Source organism: Aspergillus multicolor, assembly GCF_047715735.1.
Source record: "Aspergillus multicolor strain CBS 133.54 unplaced genomic scaffold BDW74scaffold_7, whole genome shotgun sequence".
In the NCBI taxonomy this organism is placed as follows: Eukaryota; Fungi; Ascomycota; class Eurotiomycetes; order Eurotiales; family Aspergillaceae; genus Aspergillus; species Aspergillus multicolor.
Genome location: NW_027395958.1, coordinates 699,852 through 720,462, shown reverse-complemented (window position 1 = coordinate 720,462; position 20,611 = coordinate 699,852). Strand labels below are relative to the sequence as shown.

General features: G+C 51.9%; 5 protein-coding genes across 5 annotated transcripts; 1 reads left to right on the top strand and 4 right to left on the bottom strand.

Annotated features, from left to right (window-relative positions):
- Positions 1-1,009: 1,009 nt before the first annotated feature.
- On the bottom strand, positions 1,010-6,491 carry BDW74DRAFT_167047 (uncharacterized protein; the record flags this gene model as incomplete). Its single annotated transcript, XM_073726640.1, has 9 exons — positions 1,010-1,712; positions 1,781-2,330; positions 2,447-2,667; positions 2,773-2,861; positions 2,951-3,041; positions 4,536-4,880; positions 4,951-5,049; positions 5,108-6,247; positions 6,316-6,491. 9 exons carry the CDS (start codon positions 6,489-6,491, stop codon positions 1,010-1,012), a joined length of 3,414 nt encoding a protein of 1,137 aa, XP_073585739.1.
- A 4,991-nt stretch (positions 6,492-11,482) lies between these two features.
- Positions 11,483-12,136, bottom strand: BDW74DRAFT_176609 (uncharacterized protein; the record flags this gene model as incomplete). Its single annotated transcript, XM_073728658.1, has 1 exon — positions 11,483-12,136. The coding sequence occupies one exon, from the start codon at positions 12,134-12,136 to the stop codon at positions 11,483-11,485; it is 654 nt and encodes a 217-aa protein (XP_073585738.1).
- A 3,571-nt stretch (positions 12,137-15,707) lies between these two features.
- BDW74DRAFT_176607 (major facilitator superfamily domain-containing protein) lies at positions 15,708-17,422 on the bottom strand (the record flags this gene model as incomplete). The annotated part of the gene is made up of 3 exons (XM_073728657.1): positions 15,708-16,990; positions 17,034-17,310; positions 17,357-17,422. 3 exons carry the CDS (start codon positions 17,420-17,422, stop codon positions 15,708-15,710), a joined length of 1,626 nt encoding a protein of 541 aa, XP_073585737.1.
- A 623-nt stretch (positions 17,423-18,045) lies between these two features.
- Positions 18,046-19,327, top strand: BDW74DRAFT_150134 (uncharacterized protein). Its single transcript, XM_073723972.1, has 2 exons — positions 18,046-18,915; positions 19,122-19,327. The coding sequence occupies exon 1, from the start codon at positions 18,409-18,411 to the stop codon at positions 18,829-18,831; it is 423 nt and encodes a 140-aa protein (XP_073585736.1). The 5' UTR covers positions 18,046-18,408; the 3' UTR covers positions 18,832-18,915; positions 19,122-19,327.
- BDW74DRAFT_190015 (bZIP transcription factor) lies at positions 19,094-20,372 on the bottom strand. The gene is made up of 2 exons (XM_073732098.1): positions 20,163-20,372; positions 19,094-20,098 (listed from the first exon to the last, which is right to left on the bottom strand). The coding sequence occupies exons 1-2, from the start codon at positions 20,362-20,364 to the stop codon at positions 19,302-19,304; spliced, it is 999 nt and encodes a 332-aa protein (XP_073585735.1). The 5' UTR covers positions 20,365-20,372; the 3' UTR covers positions 19,094-19,301.
- Between the last annotated feature and the right edge of the window lie 239 nt (positions 20,373-20,611).

Below are 20,611 nucleotides of genomic sequence, written 5' to 3'. Positions count from 1 at the left end.
TTTGGTTGCCGTGACGCGTGTTTCCATGTCTAGCTAGAGAGAACGAGTGATGGACACAGCCAAGGCCTTGTACTCAGTGCACAATGCTGATGATTTGATGGACGATATTCATGTTCCTTAGTTGACTGGGCATTCAGCTCATCATATCAAAAATGATGTCAGCCAAGTTTCATCGCGACGCAAGACCCTGAATTTACCACACCCAAGCCCATGTGGAAAGCTATTTGAACCCTTGCCTTGATGTCAGCCAAGTAGAAGCGTAGTATCGGATTTCCCTTGACAAGATCTTGGGACCTAGGGCTGCCTCCGGACTGGTGCATTAGGCGGGGCTTGATTCGGCCCCCATGTTATTAGTTCATTGGCGTGCCTTTCTGCAGGGTCGATATCTGCAACACCAAGAGGCCAAGTATTGTGCCTCACCTGGGCAGGGGCCAAAATTGTGTATCGGGTCTTGGTATCAGCTGATCATGATACCGTTTGTCAAGCGATGCTTCCCAACACCCAGGGAAGTGCAGAGTTACTGAAAGCAATAGATAACATTGAGTGCTGTTAATACTTTCAAACCGTGATACCTAACAAGAGCCCATGAAACCAGGGTGTCCGGGTATGATATCGCGACATGTACTCATCAGCAAAAACTCCTTGAGTACGGCTCCTACGGTCAGCGCACCTGGGCAATCACCCCGTCTGCAATGAGCAGTGTATTCTCATGAGTATATCTTCCTAAACATCCTTACTTCTGACAGCAATCCAATTCGTATGCCCGGATGCGAGAGCAAAGAACCGGGGAAGAGCGCCTTCAGCATCCGAAATACAAATGTTTATCAAGGCGTCATCTGGGGGTTATGCAGTTACCCATGATACCCATGATACGTGGACAGGAGGCCGGGAAAATAACCCTGTAATCAAGAATCAAATCCAGAAGCATACCATACCACATCATATTTTTGTCTTGAATCGCATGAATCCGATGGCTTTTATGGACGGCAACGAAACATTCCACCCCCTCCTATATCTCCATCTCATCCTCAATTTCGGGCCAATCCTCCCACCCATCCTCCCACATCCCCCCAAGTCTCTCCGCCTTCTCAACCCTAGAAAGCCGTTTACTCCGCATAGTCTTCTCCCAGCGCTTCATATCGGCGTCATCAAGCAGACACCCATCCAACAGCTCCGTGACCTTTTCCACATCCAGCCCCTCACCGATAAAAACCAGCTCCTGCCGACGATCCCCCCACTCACCCTGGAAATCTCGGCGGATGGAATCCGCAACATCTTGATCCTCAGGCCACATGTCCTCGCCGACCTCTGCAAACCACGGACCCCCACAGCCGACGGTCAGCATGGAGCCCGCCTGACTCCATTCGCCAAAGTGGGAAGGTCGGGTGGCGAGCCAGAAGAATCCCTTTGAGCGGAGGATTGGGCCGAAGTGGCTGGTTCTTTTGTTCGCGAGGATGAGGGATTGGTCTTGGATATCGAAGTCTGAGATCTCCTCATCGCTATCGTCGTCTGAGGATTCGTTTGTGCCGGCTTCGGAGGAGTTTTCATTCTCTTCCTCGTCCTCTTCTTCATCATTGTCGCCCTCACCGCCGTGGTTGTGGTCGTGGCTGTTCAGAGACTGCAGCAGGATGAACTTATCATGGATAAGCGAGAAGAGTTTTCGCGGATGGAACGGCCGGCGGGCCGTGTAGACGAAGTTGTTGATGCCGTACCTACGCCACCCTTATTAGCATCCATCACTGCACCAACCCAAAAAAGTTTCAAGGGAAGGAATACATACTCCAGCGTCTCCGGCCTAGGCGCAACCCTCTTCCCCACCCCGGTCGTCATAACACTCATCTCATGCAAACTCCGCAACCACCCAGCACCACTCGCAGCCTTCACAAAATCAAATCTCCCCGTCCCAATAATCTCCTTCACATCGACCTTCGAGTAACTCGTCTCAATGAGCTTCGCATCAGGGTTCAACATCCCAATCAGCCGGCGGATTTTGTCAAGTGTCTTGGCATCAACGCTCTCAACTTTATTCATGATCAGCACGTCCGCGAACTCGATCTGGTCAACCATGAGATCCGAGATCGTGCGCTCGTCTTCGGGGATGATCGCGTCGGAGCCGTATCTGTCGGATAGGAACTCGGCCGTGTCGAAGTTTGAGAGCAGGTTGAAGGTGTCGATGACGGTGACGGTTGTGTCGAGGCGCGCGAGGGTGTGGAGGCCACCGATTTTCGCTCTACCCCAACCAACAATTACCACGTTAGCGTCGTCACCAGAAGAGGAGTGGGAGAAATGGAGTAGGAGGGAAAGGCAGGGGAGGGAAGGACATACATCTCCTCCAAAACCCTCCTATCATCCTCATCAAGTCCGCCCATCGCACCCGCTGCACCATTTTCTCCCCCTTCCACTCCATCCCCATTTTCGCCCCCCTCAACCTCCAGCATCGCCTTACTAAACTCCGCCGTAAACGTCTCAGCAACCTGCATGGGCTCACTAATCCCCGTACTCTCGATAACAACATAATCAACTTCTTTCTTCTTCGTCAGGCGCGCGAGTTCGGCGAGCAGGTCGCCGCGCAACGTGCAGCAGATACACCCGTTTTGCAGCTGGATGAGCTTTTCTTTTGTTTGGGTTACTTTGTGGTGGGTTATTAGGGCGGCGTCGATGTTTAGGCTATTCAAGGTGAAGGAAGAGGTTAGTCGGGGAATTTCTTGCGAAGGGTGATGGGGAGGGGGTATGGGGAGGGGGTATGGGAAGGGGGTATGGAGGGAGGAGTACGAGCTCATGTCGTTGACGATCACTGCGATGCGCAGACCGTGACTTGGGGACTTTAGAATGTGTTCGAGGAGGGTTGTTTTGCCGCTTCCCTGGCACAACAAGAACTGTCAGTTTCTCATACTTCTAAATCGAACCGAAAAGCTGTTGTTCAGGTGTAGGTAAGGCGAAGTGGACGTACCAGGAACCCCGAGAGCAGGGTAACAGGGAGCTGGCGAGTCTCCGCGTTTTCTTCGTCTTTAGCAATCATCTTGCTCGACCTTCTGAACTCACTAGATCAAATCGGTGACACCAAAGAAAATGATAATTAAAGCAATGCGCGTTTTCATCTTTAATTTGCGCGCTCCATGGGATTATATACAGCTACCCTGCGCGCAAGCCCAAACTCTAGTATGCCCGCAAGGTAGCTCGCCTACGTAGACATGACTGGATCTATCTCTCAATAGAATAGTGAATGTAGATAGAGTGCCACTTTGAATGACATTTGCATCCAGTTGATTCGTTGGACCCTTCTCCAAGGTACCTGGACCCGCCCTCGCAGGGTCCCCAGTTAGGGCTGGGAACCGCATAAGGAAAATCATGAAGATTCTCATTGGTTGATCGTTGCAATGCGGCAAGCGCCCTTCTAAGTACAAATATTTAGCAATATAAAAGTGGAATACATACTGATTTACAAGGAACCCGGTGATGGGAGCGATTGTTCATCATCGGGCAATGACTCGAGGTTCGATGACGATGAGAGGGGACGGCGGGCATCTACGCCCGGCCTTCGAAGAAGGCCGACGAACTCTAACTATCCATATCAAGACCTCTCTGTATTATTATAAGGAGTAGAATTTGAAAGCCTCCTAAGCCTGAGGAGTAAATATATCATTCGCCACTAAATTCTTCCTCATGGATGGATGGTTGGTTGGCGGACCTTGCGAAGGGGGCTGTTCACGGTCGATAGGTACTCACGGTATCATAGGGGCACATCATGGAAGTGTTCCATTAAATATGTTATCTCGTTGGTATATATAGTGCTACCTCACGCATGCGATGATTTTCCATTCTCCTGATACATTTTAATGGGTACGCTACCCGCCATAGGTTTATTGTAGAACAGTTAAACTTGTTACAGGAAGATATATCCTATAGCGCGGCTGCTATACGGGTGCGGGATCAACAGACTGTCCTGAAAAAGCAACCACTTGCATGTCTAGCCCAGAGTCAGCAACGTCCACAGGTATAAGGGAATATCCTATATCTAGATGGCTCACTTCTAGCGTTCAAACTCCCCCATATCAGGACTGCTGACATTTAGGTAGAGATAAATGTGATGCGATATGCCCCCTTACGCTGGATATAACCAGTTAACTCCGGAGTTCCAGGGTCGAGATAGTTGAGCAGCAGTCCTGGTGAAGGGGAACTTTTCAAATAGAGCTTTAATCACAATACTCAAGGTACATGGTATATGGAAGCAAATTAGATACATTATTACTCTATCAACAGCCCACCAGGAGACTGTACCCGTCGACCCCCCCAAACCAAACCAACCCAGATACAAAACAAAGAGGAAAGCAAAATAGATGGATAATAACACATACCAAAGCCCTCGAGCGTTCTTTGCGAGGTCACTATTTCAGGAGTACAAGCCAACACCCCTCGACCCAAGCTAAGGAGCACGCCCGATCGGTCCGAGCCCGTCCCCCAGCCCGCGGCAATACCATATCCTCCCCTCTCCGTACGTAAGGGTATAACCAACCAAGGGAATCTACCCAACATACCCCCACCTCGGCGCATTAATAATGATACCTGTAATACACCCCGCAATAATCCCCGTGACCGGCAACGTAATAATCCAACCCATATAAATCCACGCCACCATGCGCCAATTAATCGTCTTGTAGGTGCCGTTGCACAGGCCCACGCCCACCGTCGCGCCGGTGATACACTGCGTCGTGGAGACAGGCAGCTTCAGCTTCGTTGCCATGATGATTGTCACGGCCGAGCCGAGCTCCATTGTGAAGCCCCGGCTGGGTGAATGCAGGGTTATTCTGTTGCCCAGGTTGCGCATTATGTTGTACCCGTAGGTCCAGAGACCGATTACAAGGGAGGCGCCGCCGAATGCACTATGTAATATGATGGTTAGGGGAGGGGAAATTGAAGATGGAGGGTAAAGGGGAAGGGAGAGGGACATACAGGATCCAGTACGGGACATCTGTCTTGCCTTCGCCGCCTGAGCCCTCAAGGGATGCGGTGCGCCAGATACTGTAGATTGTTGCATATGGGCCAACGGCACTAAACAAAATCGTAACATTAGCAAGCGCCCATTCCCTGAGTGATTTGGAAGACAAACTTAGACAAATCATTCGCCCCGTGCGCAAAGGACGCCGTACTCGCCGTAAGCACCTGGAGGAAGGAGAACATATACTCGGCGCGGTTCTCAAAGTGCTCCGCGTTGGCATGAACCATCTCCAGATCCCCCGAGAGGATATTCCGCTTCTTCTGCATGGAGACAACATCCTGCTCGATACCACGGAAGAAGAAGCGCTTGGCTTGCCAGAATAAAACTGCGGGATGGAACTTGCTCTTCCCCTCTGGACGGGGACCCGTGATGTTCAGCGCCTCGGACTCCTCTTCTGCCTCTGGCTCGGCGGCCAGAACGCGCGGGTCGGACTTCGGTTCGAGCTCTGGACTTCCCTCGGTGGAGGAGGACTTCGAGTTCGACTGTAACTTAGCCTGAGTCTTATCGGCGCTCTCGACGTCATGCCCCACCGCACGCTCCGCCCGGATCTGTTCCAGCGTCTTATGCCCGCGGTAGTAATTCTGCACCGTATGCGCGCCGCTCGGGTGGGGCGGGACCTCGCCGCGACGGAGGACAAGCGGACCCAACAGCAAATGCCAGGGCCTGATCTGCCAGTCGTCGAGGATAACGCGGCGGTAGAGCCAGGGGACGAGGAAGAACGCTGCCAGGACGGCCATGACGGCACCGGTTCCCAGCACCGTCCCCGCGATCTCGCCCCCGTTCAGCTTGATGCGGCTGGATCCGCCCTTCCAGACGATGAGCATCGCCAGCAGGGTACAGGTAACGAAGAAGTAGAAGGGGATTGTGTACAACGCCTTTGTGGCGGGGTTGCGGCGGAGGAGGATAGCGTATCTCGTCGTTAGGAAGATGATGGACGCGAATGCGGCGGAGATGAAGGGGGCAATCACCCAGGCGAGGAACACCTGCACGACGCCGGAGTTGATGTCCCCGCCCCACCAGATCACGCCGTCAGCGCCGACGAGCGCAACGCCCATGCCGATCACGCCGCCCATGATGGAGTGCGTTGTGGAGACGGGGAGGCCGATGCGCGTGGCGAAGGTCAGGTATGTGGAGGAACCGACGAGGGCGCAGAGCATGCCGAGCATGAGGAGGGCGGGGTTCTCGGCGAAGCGGTCGACGTCGACGACTTTTGTGCGGATTGTGTCGGCGACGGTGGCGCCTACGCCGATACTGCACACATTACAATGTCAGTAAGCTTATCTTGGGCATTTGGGGTTGGGACGGTGGGGAGGACGCACCCTCCTGCAAACTCCATGATCGTCGCGAGGATCATGGCCTGCCAGTACTTGACAGACCGTGAGGAGACAGACGTAGCCCAGGAATTGGCGACATCGTTTGCGCCAATGTTCCAGGCGTCGAGGAAGGCGAAGATCGTGCCCAGGGCGAGGATCCAGTCATACTGGTGGAGGGCCATTTTCGGTAGTCTATTTGGCAGAATAGAGTACCTAGGGTAGGGTAAAATACCAAGAAGGATGTTCGTGATCAACGAGAGCCAGGGATCAGGATCGGGGGAGCAGGTTATATACACCTGTACCTACGGCCTAGCGTAAGACAACGGGGCGTCGCATCTCCTGGTCGTGAGCAGGATTGCACCCTCGCCTCCGACAGCCTGATACAACCATGTCCGCCGAGACGCCAAGAAGCTCCGCGTGGTTTCTTGACCAGGGCGAAGCTCACTTGGGTGGCTCATTGCACCAATCAGGTAGGGCTAAAGGGGAACGTGGCCCTAAGTCGGGCTTTCCCGTGCATCCTCCTCGTACGTGGTCTTGGCTGCCTTGGCGCTCATACCTCCTCGACCCAATCCCTGATGGAAGTGCCAGCATGCATATCGCTACAGGTGGGAGGCAATGTCAGATGCTCTGGAAAAGTCTCGAAGGGTGCAAGGAAGTGGGCATGTCATTGGAGACCCGCTATCGGTTTAAAAGGCCTATCGCTTAACGCGTCGATTGTGTACATATGTCCGACACTGGATGTAACGCATACTACCTGGATCCTCCGTATGGCATGGATGGCAGTTCACTTGCCGCTGGCCCCGGTCGCAGTCGTAGTCGCAGTGCCAGTGCCAGTGTCAGTCGCGTGATCTGTCGCCGTGCCTCGCCCGCTAGAGCTGAGCTCGCGTATCCGGCCCTGCAACCGCTCGATATACTCGACGGCGGCCTCGACCAGTTCGGCCTAAATCTCCGAGTCAGTATCTCGTGCTGCTTCGGAGCAACAAGATTGGTCGTGGGTCGAATCAACCTCGTCCCCTGCGTCGGGCCATTGTATCGTACCTTCGTCCCTGCATTCACGCCAGCTGCTGCAGTCCCAGTCCCAGTTCCTGCGCCCGAACCGGTGCTCCCGCCTCCGCCCTCCAGCATAGCAGCCATGCGGTCCAAGGCTGATTTCATCCGGTCCCGCTGCTGTTTCTGCGCCTGGGCGTGCTGCTTCTTCTTGAATTCGATCGGGCTTGCCGGGGAGACAAGAACGAGGGGGCCTAGATTGGGATGGTCGTTACCATAGTCTCGAATCGACAGCGCCACCGTGTCGACGAGGCACAGCTGAGGTCGCAATGCCAAGAAGACGGGGCAGTCCGGGCCAGCTGGAGCTGGATGGTACGGTAGGTAGGAGGGCAGGCTTACCTTTCGGGCGCAACTCGGTCAACTTGTTTCTCCTGCTTAATATTGACGTCCGTTTGGGTGTGCTCGTGCTCGTCCTTGTACTTGACGATGATTCTGGCGATGATGAGGAGTAGAATGGGCCAAGCAGTGCCGAAGTGCGTTCAAGCTCCGTCGACATGATTGGCATTTCTTGTCTGTGCTGCTCGTTTCTTCGTTGAACCTGCCAAGTTCTTGCGATTTCTTGGATGCCTGGGTTTCAATCCCACTTTCGAGACGACAGCGACGCAAGTGTGGAGGTCAACTACCGTATATAAGGTTTCGCCGCTGCGATGGTAAACTTAACCGTCTCCATTCCGCTATCATTGCGCTGCGTCTGCATACTCCGAGGACAATGGGGTACGGTATGGAACCTGGAGTACGCTGTAAAATAGTTGTGTGCCGCAACGGGGCTCCCGTCACGTCTTACCCCAATTTGTTACGGGGCTTGTGCTCCGTCAAGCACGTTTGGATATGAAGCAGATGATTGGGTCTGATGCGCACCTTCACGGTCGGTACCACTTCTGTATACAGCTAAGATGGAGGCACGGAGGTCTTGGCAAACAGCGAGATCTTATCAAGTCTTGACTGTGGTGGTCCATCATTCTGGGTGCCTAGTCTACGGTGGTGCTCAGGTGTAGGGATATCGGAAGTCAGGGCCTGAACCTCCATGGGAGACTAGGCTATTGGGACAAATACACAGTAAGACCACCCAAAAAGCAAAGCAAATTGAAGTAAATGATTGCTGCTAGGGGAGGGCGCGTGCTATTGCAATGAAGGTGGGTTCCCTTGCATCAGATAAGGTGGGTTGGTCTCTCCGTACCCCGGCCCCGTCAGCACAATATGCGACACGTTTCCCGGACCATATGCAACATCGCGATACCAACGCTCATACTTCCATTGATCATCGCAATAGAGTAGATTCCATCGATGCTGCACATCTTCTCGTGGAATAAAGTCAGCATTACCATACTTGATAATCCATGACAGACTGTGCGTTGAGAACCTTGCACTTCAGCCTCAGCAGCATCTCATATTGCCATCATACGACCACCAGCACGCAAGGCAAGGAGCTCGTTGACTCCGAATCCGCATAGACCATAGCTTGTACAACGTTCAAGCACGTGGGGAATGCTAAGCTCTTAGTGGATGCTTGGAGAGCTCAGCAATCAAGCTAGCCATCCTGGCGTCTTGGGGTAGCGCTAGCGTACTAGCCCTAACGCGTCTCCTTATCTACATAGAATACTCTGTTCCTTGAGGAGTTGAAAACGGCAAGAGCACCATGTATTATTGATTGCGCAGATGTCGCCATCGCGCTAATATAATAGCCAGCGTGATGTGTCTGGACAAAGGCGGGCCCACTGATTACTTATTGTTCTAGTAGCCAGGCAATTTCACATTGGGGGGTCAGGGTCAGCAAATAACGATGGTTCCAGGCTACCTTGGGCACAACAACATAATGATCAAATAGACAGGACTTCAGGCCGCACTACAGCTGTGAGTGTAATAGAGTTTCAAGGGTCACCAGTACGCCGAAAGCTGTCTATTTGTCTATATGCCGTGTTTGACTGCTTGCAAATTTCATATAATTAGCCAAGCTCAAGGTTTACACGATGCTTGATTTTTTCCCTTCCTTTAGAATGTACTCTTCTAGTCGTCCAATAGCTACAGTTAGTCAAGTGGTATATCTACTTATGGTACAAGAGCGGCTAGATCCGTTACCTAAATGACACTGTCATCAATGGATTGGCATAGTCCTACTACATACGTGGGTACACAGAGCTGGTTAAGAAGAGAAGGATCTACAACAAAACTCGTTGATCATCCTTTTTTTCGGTTCATTTTTTTTGCATTATAAGTTGGCCCAAAACATAAAACATACAAGAGCACTCTGAGAAACAGAGCCCGAGAGTAGGAAATATAACTAACATCCCCACTCCCTCGACTGCCTCCCCTTCCAAAGGGCCCAAGCCGCAACAGCACCAGCAATCGCTGTCCCCGCTGGATCCCAAGGCGCACTCTCACGCCTTGCTCTCTGGTCACTAGACGCACCACAAGGAGTTGCGACTGCCGACCCGAAGAGGGTCCAGTCTCAGCCCGGCCTCTAGGTCCTCGGACTCCATTCCCAGACTTCGACTCCGTGTTCGCCTGCAGCGGCTGTCCACCATCATCCTCCCGATCATCCTCATCCTCATCCTCATTCTCATCCTCATTCTCATCCTCATTCTCATCCTCATTCTCATCCTCATTCTCATCCTCAAACTTTGCACCCGATAAAGTCGGCTTGAACGTAATAAAAGGCAGCGGCCTCTCCACAACCCCCTGTTCCTTCCCATCAGAACTCGGCAGCGTCTCAGCCTCCTTATCCTCAGTCTCACTCTCGTCTTCCCACGGGGAGATCTCATGCTCGCTCTCACCATCCGCCTCTGTCTTACCATCGGTAGCGACATCGATCTCGGCGTCGTCGCCATGCACGATATCCCAGTCGTCGGCATCGGCGGTGGCGTCGACGTTCGTGTTCATGGCGATGAGGTCGGCTGCGAGCTGCATTGCGATGTTGGAGGTTGAGACTTTGGGCAGCCTGGGGCCCGGGGCGGGGTCTCGTTCTTGTTCATGCGCTCGGTCTAGGGTTGGGAGTGTGCATGCCGAGAGTGTAGAGGTTGTGGATCCGGACCGGCCGCGTGTTAGCCTTGCTAGCGAGGTGCAGATTGTGCAGGTGGCGCTGGAGCAGGTTAGATCGGCGTGTTCGAGGAAGGGGTCGTAGGCGTCGGCTTCGCGGATGTGCGGGCGGAGGCCGAGGGCTCGGAGCATCTTGGGTGGATTGGACACAACGTTGGTGTTGTTTGTCGGGGTGGGGGTCGAGGCACAATGGGATTGTGCTGTTGTCGAGGGGATGTTGCGTGCGATCATGGGATAAGGGGTGGGCAAAACCATGCTTTATAGACATAATGCTTTGGCTAATTCATTGTTGCGTTGACTGTAACGAAGTGCATTGATTTTTCTCTCTTTTGTCCTGGATTACTTGTCAACGTACATACCCAGAGGAAGGAAGCTTGATTGCTTCATTCAGCATCCATTGTGGTTCAAGCCTGATCACCTTTCTTCTACAGCCAAATGGTACAAGTGGCTGAAGGTTCGATTTGGTTACCAACAACGCACACTTAGGTAGGTACAACGCGGGCTACCATAGGAGACAAAGGGCTATCCTTTCATCCTTATACTATTGTGGAGCACCGAAAGAAAGAGTGCCCGTGGTTCGTGTTCCTTCCTTTCCCTTGCTGCAATCTGAATGCCTGACTCGCATTACCTCAATTCCATACTGTGACAAGTCTACTACAGAAGCTCATACTATATGCACATGTGCAGCTCTGCAAAGGCAAGGTAATCGTAGATAGCGAGGAACGCTATCCTTCCTCAACATCTAGATGCCCCCTGTGCTTTTTCTTGCTCCATTGTGCAAGATTTGGATTCGGAAGGGGTAGATGTGGTCCGGGGACCTTGATGAGAGTTGGGGTGAGCGGTAGATATGTTGTTTCCCAATTTCCATAAATTACAACTTGCCGGGAGGCCTAGCCCATTTACTAAACTCATGAGGCAGTTGACTAACTCTATTTAGTTTTTATAAAATATAATGACTTTGAATTTCGAATATCATAACCCTGGTTTTTCATTATACCATGTATTCAAACTTTCCCTTGGGATTTCATTCGTTTTACCATGTTACCTCAAATCAAAGAACAACAGCTACAAGTTGAAAACGGATGCCAGAGTCTTACCACTCTTCGTCATCCTCCTCCCCCTCCTCCTCATGACCCAACGCCCTATAATAAGCTCTCAAAGCCGCAACGGCGTTAGCAGGGAGCATACCCGCATGAATCCAGCCCAGCTCCGACGCCTGATACTCAGTTTCTTCATCGCTAGATATCTCGCATTCGTCCTCGGACGCAGAAGAAGGCGGATCCGAAAAGTGGCTGGGCGTCCTGGAAAGCGGTTCCATTCCCGGATCTTCCTCGTCGTACACATCTTGACTTTCATGCTCGTCCTCTGGCTGTTCATTCTCCTCCGCAATACTCCACAGCTCCGTGGTCAAAGACGGAGCGGACCCGTCATCTGGCGTCGACAAAGCGATACGCTCTGGCATAGATCGGGGTTCAGGTTCGTGCTCTGTCTCCGTCTCACCAGCCTCGACATGCTTGCGGCTTCCGTCGCATTGCGGGCAGGTAAGCTCGATATCATCTCCTTGCGCTGCTGGCCTCTCAACGCTCTTGGGATTAACAAGACTCATTGCTGCGACCTTGCGCTGGGCGGGACAGACGTTGCAGGTAGGAGCGTCGCACTCTATATCCACGAAGAAGGCTTGCTTGGTGTAATTCTCAGGGCACTCTGCCAGGGATGGGCCGTTAGGCGTTGTGTGTTCTTGAGGCATGTTTCTTTGACGCCTTTATATTTGCGGAGGCATAGAAGATAAAGGTGCGCCTGATGGTATGGGGCTTCCTTAAGCGCGGTGTAGGCTGCAGTCTCCCTCAACACACTCTTTAGGCCGACCGTGACAGCTTTATATACCTTGTGGAAGAGCCAAGGCGGCTTTGTCCGGGTTAGGTGAAAATATCTAAGGATTTTTGTTCTCAAAGTTGTTAGAAAGTGAAAACGTTGCTTTTATCTAGATAAGGCTACGTAGGTAACAACAATACGGATGTTGAAGGACGGTTGCTATTCCTCTTCTTTCCATCTTCTTGATCAAGATCGCGCCATTTCTATTTTTAACACAATGCCACCCGTAACTAGCTACAACGTACGCTGAAAGAAGGCTCTTTGATATAAAGTGCAACTAGACCGTGTCAAATGAACAATGAACCCGCTGAACGGATGGGATAGGTACATAGCTGAGCAAAAACGAACGACAGAAACAGCTCTGTACCATTCATGCCTACCAATTCCAGGCATCCGTCTAGACAGACCAGTTACGTTAACGCACTTGCATCCACCGCGTACGGTAGCAATATACCATGACCAAGTGTTGGCTCACGCCATCTCCGTTCGAAACTTCGAATTGTCTAGACTTGGCAGCTCAAAGCCCTATGTGCCTAACCAAATTCATCCCATTGTACGAGTGCTGTCGAAAGTAGAGCTGGACGTCGATTATAGCGCGAGGAATATCAAGTTCCAATGTAGCGGGGGCAATCACCAATTACCGATGATTCCCTGGCGAGACATGTCCACATGCCAATTAGGGTAGCAAAACGCCGGGCCAGCCCCGTCTTGTCTAATTCCGTTAGTCTAGGTATGGTTGGTGTGTAAGGATTTCACATGAGCAAGGTATCGAGAACCTCAACTAAAGCTCTTCTTCTAGATTCAAAATCAACCCTAAGACACAGTTAAACAGATAAATTGGTTCATAATGTATTATCGATTGGCGGGCAATGTTGACGCAGTATGCGTGGGAGTTTGATTTGTCAATATACTTACCCTACCTAAGCATTCCTTCAAAGTACCATACTGCCGGGATATTAGTATACGTTGTTTCAATAGTTTAGTCCATAACGCTTTCTATAATCCATAACAGCAACAATAAATTCGATAGAGACAGACAACTCCCATGGCCAAGAATCCGTTTTCTACCCGTTCTCATGCTTTCCTTTCCTCTCTCCCTTTTTTTTGATCTATTCTTTTTCTTTCGTTTTTTTGTAAACCAAAACCTACAAGTACTCCCCGTAGATATCAAAAACAACATACCCCAACAACGCAAACAAAACCCCAAGCGCACCAACCATAAAGAACATCCTGATCTCCTTCGCCCGCTGCTCCTCCTTCATCGCCACCTCAACAAGTTTACCAAATAGCCCAACAATGTCGCCCATGAGGCGGACAAGGCCTTCTAGTTGCTGCTTTATACACTGTGCCCATAAACGCTCTTCTTCGTCGTCATCCCCCTCTAGATCTGCATTTCCATTTCCATCTCCAGGCTAGAGCTGGAGCTCTGGGAATGGGCCGCTATTGTTTTCGCCTGCCGGGGCGGAGAGGATGATGCGTGGAAGGGCACGATCACTATCATCGGAGGACGAGGACGAGACGGTCTCCCAGTCTGAGTTGGACCCCGGGCACTCAATCCCAACCTGGGACTCCGGGCAGGAAACCCCAATCTGGGCATGCTGCGCAGTGCAGGTGGGCGGATCAGATGCCGATACGGATGCGGATTCGGATTTGGAGCCAGGTGGAGATGCCGGCAGCTCCGTACTACTAGCTTGAGCCAGGGCCATATCCTCGAGCTTGCGGGCGGCGATGCAGAAGGCGCAGGAGTGCGAGTTGCATTCCATGGCGGTGTGAATGCGGTTGTTTGGGACTGGTGCGTTGAGGCGCGAGGGAGTGCTCGCAGTTGAGGAGGATGTGTTGGACATTTTTGGGTTGTTGACGGGGTATGTTTGTTTGTTAGGTAGTTTGTGGTGTAGAGATGTAAAGTCGGTACTTCGAATGTAGAGATACTGGATGATGGGTCTGATGTTGAAGATCGGGCGAGCATGAGGTGGTTTATGTACCACTAAGAGGCAGGCTTTTATGGGACCAGGCACAGAGAAATTGCTTTTGTTCTTACCCTTATAAAGCCATTTATAAACTTGTCTCGTCGAATATTTCGGACTAGAGCATAAAGCTCTGCAAAACCATTGTTCTTCAGTGCCCAAGAACGAAAATGTTCATTGCAAGGTGAAGGAACATTATAAGCACCCTGACAAAGCATACTATGGTATGAGAATGGAAGGGCCCATGCATAGATTCCTTGTTCAAGCGTAAAGGCGAGGGACAATGGCCCAACGCCATCGAAAGACAAAGATTCCTTGCAACCCTTTCAAGTCCACTCGTCCTAGATAATAATCGGTTAACTTTTGTGTCAATGAACAAATGACTCAGCAAGGTCCACAATGCCATCCGGACAGAGAGAGATGGTGCATGTGCAAAAGATGCCTTTGTTCAGGAAAGTCACATAGAGGACAGTCTTGGGTTAATACACCCTCGTCTTATTCTTAGCACATCAATAAAACAGACCGGCCTATCAGCTCAACTTTCCTGACCACCATCACATGCAATATACAGGAGCGTGAATCTGGTGGGTGGAAGCTGTGCTTCATTACAGTCAAACTGGCAGCCAAGGAATAACAGTAGGTGTAATATAAGTAGGAGCGCATAGTCAGCTCCGTACCTCCAGGCTTGCTAATGAAAGGTGTTTCTGATATTATTGCCAAACGACGATCTTACCAAGACCAATGGTTTAGAATGCCCAAGAGAGAAAGAGCAACCTTGGAAGTATACAGTGAGACCTTTCCAGTATTGGTCGCGGAGCCTTAGTGCACTACCATTGCTATATTCATACACATCCATTGGGAAAATGTATAGGAGAACCAGACAGACGCTCAGGTTTGGCCCTAGGCCCTATTTCTCATCTAGTTCACCTCTCAAATGCAGGGGATTCTAGGCTACATATTCACCTTCCAGGCAATAGAGTTTCCCATTGTGTCATTTATTCCCTATCGACATACCATACCTTAAGACTTTGTCCCAACGACAACCGCTTGTTTCCCGGGTCCAGCAGCGGGTCTACCATACCATACCATTGGGAAATCGAGTCCTTGGTTCGAAGTTCTCGCGTATATTTGGGAAGGGCTAGTAAGGAATCACCTTCGGAACCAGGATTTCACAGCTGTAAGCAGGATATGCCAGGGGTGCCTCTTTACCTAGTCTAAGAGGGAAGTTGCTCGCGCAGTATCCACCTACAGCGGGTTCGCCATATCTACAAAGCCCTACCCTAATTGCGAGAGCATATAAATTGGAAAGCCATAGCCTTATTTAACAGACTCGGACTTGGGATTAATGTAAGTTTATTGACTGCGCGAGGAAATCCCAAACAACGCTAGAAATAAAAATCTAACAAAATACCCATAATTTAAAATGAATCTACCGATTTGCTCTCTATCCGAAACCCCACCTTAACACCGTTTGACGCCCATCTAATCCTTACAAGCATGCTTACTCAACTTCCTCACCTTGCGCCCCCACTTCCAAAACGCATACGGCACGGGCACCATAATCGCCGAGACAATCGCCAGCATCGTAAGCGTCCACATCACACCCATAGCCTGATACATCGGCGTAGCGGCAATGAACATGCCGCCGGACATCAAGGCGCGGAGACAGTTCACCGCCGAGAGAGCGGACGCCGTCCAGATCCCATAGCACGAGGCAAGATACTGGTAGCATGAGACAAAAACAAGTGAGAAGCCAAACCCAAACAGCGATGACCCGACAAGCGGACACCAAAATGATATATCCGGCCGTGCGGTGTACGCCATCCAGAACAGTGAGGCGGGGATGAAGGGGGCGCCGAACATGGCGTAGTAGAGCTGGGACTCTGGAGGCGGGGAGACGTCTTCCGTCTTGATGATCTCCTGGGAGTCCGAGTCCGAGTGGTCTCGGCGTTGATTCTCGTTATGTTCTTCAGCCATTTTTATGGCCTTATCCAAATCCCGGCCGTACAGCTTTACTCCGTACGGTATCATAACGGCCGAGACGATGGCGCCGACGAGCATGCCGAGGAAGGTAAGCCCCGTCTGTGCGTTGTCAAAGTCGTACGTCTTGCTGAAGATGAAGTTGTACCCGCTCAAGGAGCTCAAGAGGATGATGTAGATGAGGGACAGGTAGAAGGTGAAGAGCATGACGATGGGCTCGTACGCGGTGAGGATGAAGGGCCGCCATAAGCCATCCAATATTTTCCACCACAGGGGCGGCTGCGATTTGAATTGCGGTTTCTCTGGGACCTCCCATTTTCGGGTTTGTTTGCGGATGGCATGTGTCTTTGCCCATGAGAGGAGTGGTTTGAACGTCTCCGGCAGGATGAGAATGACTAGTAGCAGGAAGAACCCGGTGACGCAGATACTGATCCAGTCATTCCAGCGCCAAATGACATTGTAGCGGGCGAGATATCCTCCGATTATGGGGGCGATGGGTGTACCGAAGAAAGATATAATCGCGAACACCGGGAAGACGTAAACACGCTCGACCGGTGTCCACATATCCGAGATGGAGCCACCAGCACATACCAACGGGCTAGAACCCAGGAAGCCGGCAAGGAAACGAAAAACTAGCTGTTGGGCGAGGGTGTGGGCAATCCCCAACAGTGCGAGGCAGCACATCATCAAGGCCATCGTGATGATGAAAACAAGATTCCGACCGATTGTTTCGGAGAAGGGGCCGGTGACGAGGGAGCCGACGGCAAATCCGAACAGGAACATGCCTGCAAAGTTAGTATGACTTGGTTGAGTCTGAAGGTAACCTACCAGTTGCGCAGTTTTCGGCCTCCTGGGATACCTGAAAGTCCTCTGCTATGATGCTGACGAGAGATGCCTGGATGGCCGTCACCATAGCCACCACGGCGGCAATGCTGGAGACGATGACGGTGGCCATCCACTTGGTCGCCTTGTGCCAACTATGGGCGTCGATGCTGCCGACCTCATCATTGTAGTACAGCGAGTTGATTTCCTCCTGGGTGTGGTCCTCGTCGTACTTGTGATGGACCTCCATCTGCTCGTGTTCGCGTGGGCGGCTCACATCTTGCTGCGCGAGTTAGTCCACAGCGGCGGTGGTAGGTGGTGGAACGTACCCATTCTAGCTCGATATTACGCTCAACATCTTTCCAGATGCGTCGGTACTGGTATAAAACCCACATGATGTCTGTAGCAGGCGGAAATGCTGAACCTCTGCCTGTGATGCATGGATGCGGTGTTGCGGGTTGGCAGCGGTCGATAGCGAGAGGACGAAGTTTTAACGACATTCGGCGGCGTCTTGCATGACGTCTGGGCAGCATCAGCGGCCGGATGAACGGCTGAATATGAGACCCATAGCAGATACATCCGCGCGCTCGCTGCATCCTAGGAGACATTCCTGGGGTATACAAGGTTGGAAAAGTGGAGCCGGCCAGTCAATGTTACACCCGCGCGGGCAGGATGGGGACCGTGGGCCCGAACCTTATTCGGAACAATCTTGCAATTGGTCGATGCCACAATGACAAGCCGTTGAGCTAACGGTCATATCATTCCTGCGTTGTACCCTTAACTCGGTGCTGTTTGGTCCCGGCTTCAGTAGGTAGAGAAGAGAAGATGGAGTCGGCACCGGGGGGTGCGGGAACCGACTGTTATAAGTATCCCGGACATTTCCGTCGTTCCTTCCCCGTGGGACGTCGATGCCGCCTCTCTACTTCTATGGGACGCAACTACTGGAATGGGACAGACGCTGGATTGGGTTCATGATATTTCTCTCAGATACCCCGTAGTTCACACGGAACATCAATTTCGAACAACATGAGAGACGAATTCTGCAGCTCCCATCATGCTCAACATTTGTGCAGGGCATACCAGCTTCTTCAGATGTAACCAAACAGCCTCAACCCCAAGAACCCACCAATCCTCTCCATGAACCCCAGCCACAGTCCCTTGGGCGCCTCACCCCTACTGAAGCCCAGCGCAAGCCTCGCAAAAAGACACGAGATGGCAAAGAACTCAAGGCGATTTAAAGGGACGGACCGGTTAGACGTCTGCACAAAGTCCGGGCACCACTTAGTTAACTACCATACCAAAGTCACGTTCGTTAGCAGCTAACTCTACTCTATCAAGCCTAGGCAGGCAGGCGGAGGGTTATTAGGGTTTTAGCTTGAGGATGTCGACGAGTTCGTCCATGGTATGTTGCTGTGCTTCTTCGTCCTCATCTTGTGATGATCTCGGCCGGCCGGCCGTCTTCGATTTCTTTCAAGATCGTCTCACTTTCTTCCTTCGTGGGGGGCTTAGCGGCTTGCAATTTCTTCCACCCGCCCTTCTCGTTGAGCACTGGGGTCTTGTCGTCGTTTGTCAAGAACATGAAGTTCAGGACTCGCTTTCCGCCGCTGCGGAGGGTAGAGAGGAAAGCCATGGCGGTTGGGTTCTCTGCTGGACGCGTAATGGAGTCGATGGTTATCAACGGGTGTCGCAGGACACGCTGAAAGGGATGAGGGCTTCATCTGGATGCGAGGTACTTTCTTCTCGGGGGGTCTTTTTCGGAACGCACGCCCGGCGGGGTGATCAGCTGTACGGGCCCTCTTGCTGACGGACATATACTCCGGGTTGTGACCGAGACAAACCGGGTTCGGTGTGCAGAATCTGAGAATCAAGATACGATCGCGAGATGACGCTGGGAGACGATCGGCAGAGTGTCAGCATTGATGTACAATGACAGTAAATGTTGTCTTAGTGGGTACGACATATACCAGTCGCAATTCGATGAAGTTGGGGTGGTAGCGTATACTGGCTGCGTAGCTTGTTTGGGGGCACTATACCGATACCCAATGCACGCAGTGAATGTAAGGCAGAGTAAGTGCATTGGAAGAGGTTACCTACCTAGGTAGGATAAGAGTCAGCGCGAACAATCACCTCTTCGGATGTCTGCCGAGTACGGTAGGCCGGACCCTCAAACGTAATGAAGATCACATTTACATAACCACATATCTCATAATGCATAAAGACAACCACCACCAACCACCACCCGCCATCATATACCTCAAAGCATCTTACACAGCCCTACCCCACCTCTACCTCCAGCGAAATTTTGCATCCCCCAAGAACCCTCCCCCAATCAATCCCCCTCTCCCCTCTCCTCCTCCTCCAAGAATTCGTACTAACAAGCAACTCCTCACACCCCCTAAGCAACCACCCCCACTTCCTCGCAAACCCCTCGCTAACCTCCCAATTGCGCGGCTCCCAACTATCCCCCCAAACAAGCAGGGTGGCCTGCGTATCGCGCGTATCCCAGAACGCCATGAGGTCGTGGCAGAGTTCCTCGTCGTCGAAGAGCAGCCCGTTTACCGTAGACGCAGTTGCGGTTACGGTTATCAATGTGTCGCGCATCCTGGGGAACGGGAAGAAATCAAGCCAGGGATGGTGAGGGGTAGATTTCTGGATCGCCGTTGGGCGGAGGGCAGATGGGATTTTTTGCAGGTCGAAATGTGGTGGTAGTGGGTGGGAAAGGTTGAATATTGAGATTGAATCATCGCAGTTCGTCCATTCGACGGTCATGCCGATGGCGGCGATGTTCTCGTTTATTGCGCGGTGGACGTTGAGTCTCGTCAGGCCGATTAGGTGGTCAAGGTCTGGGGAGTTGGTGAGGTAGCTTTGGCGGACGCGGGCTTCGAAGGCGCGTAAGTATTCGAGGGCGTTAGGGGGTGCGTGGCCGCAGAGAATGTCGGTTCCATTGGGATCTTGGTTTTGGACTGTTCCGTTTGATGTGGATGTTGAGAGGGATATTGTTGATGTCGATGATGACGATGTTGATGGGGATCCTCTACTGCCAGTGGTAGCGGAGGCTTTCTTCCGCTCTCCTGTATCCTCATTAGCACCAGACTCTATAACACTGTGGCTGATGCGAAAATAGAGAGAACGTACGCCACTTCCTCTGATTCTGCCGATTCTGCAACTTCCTCCTCTCGCGCCGATCCACGACACCCGTCCAGTCATCGTCCGCGCTCCAGACGTGGACCTGCTGCGGCATGTGCGAGAGCGGGATGGCAGCGACAGCGGCAGCGGGTAATGTGGACCTATCATTGCCTTCGAAGGTCGTGTATTCAGCCATTTTGGTGTTGGACATAAGCAAACTTTGCATGTGGCGCGTGAGTTTGGTGCGGCAGAGGAACTTGGGGAAAAAAAGAGATCCGAGGTCGGATTTATGCGAGGCGCTGATCTGGCACGGGCCTTGATTTGGGGCAGGGAAATCTCATTGGCTGATAAATGGAGCTAATGCAGGGTGCTTACGGCGGGGCTGTGGGGCTTGAGGTCTCCAGCTGTCAGCGCCTAGACTTTTGCTCAATGCTTGGTGGAAGCGTTGATCGAGAAAG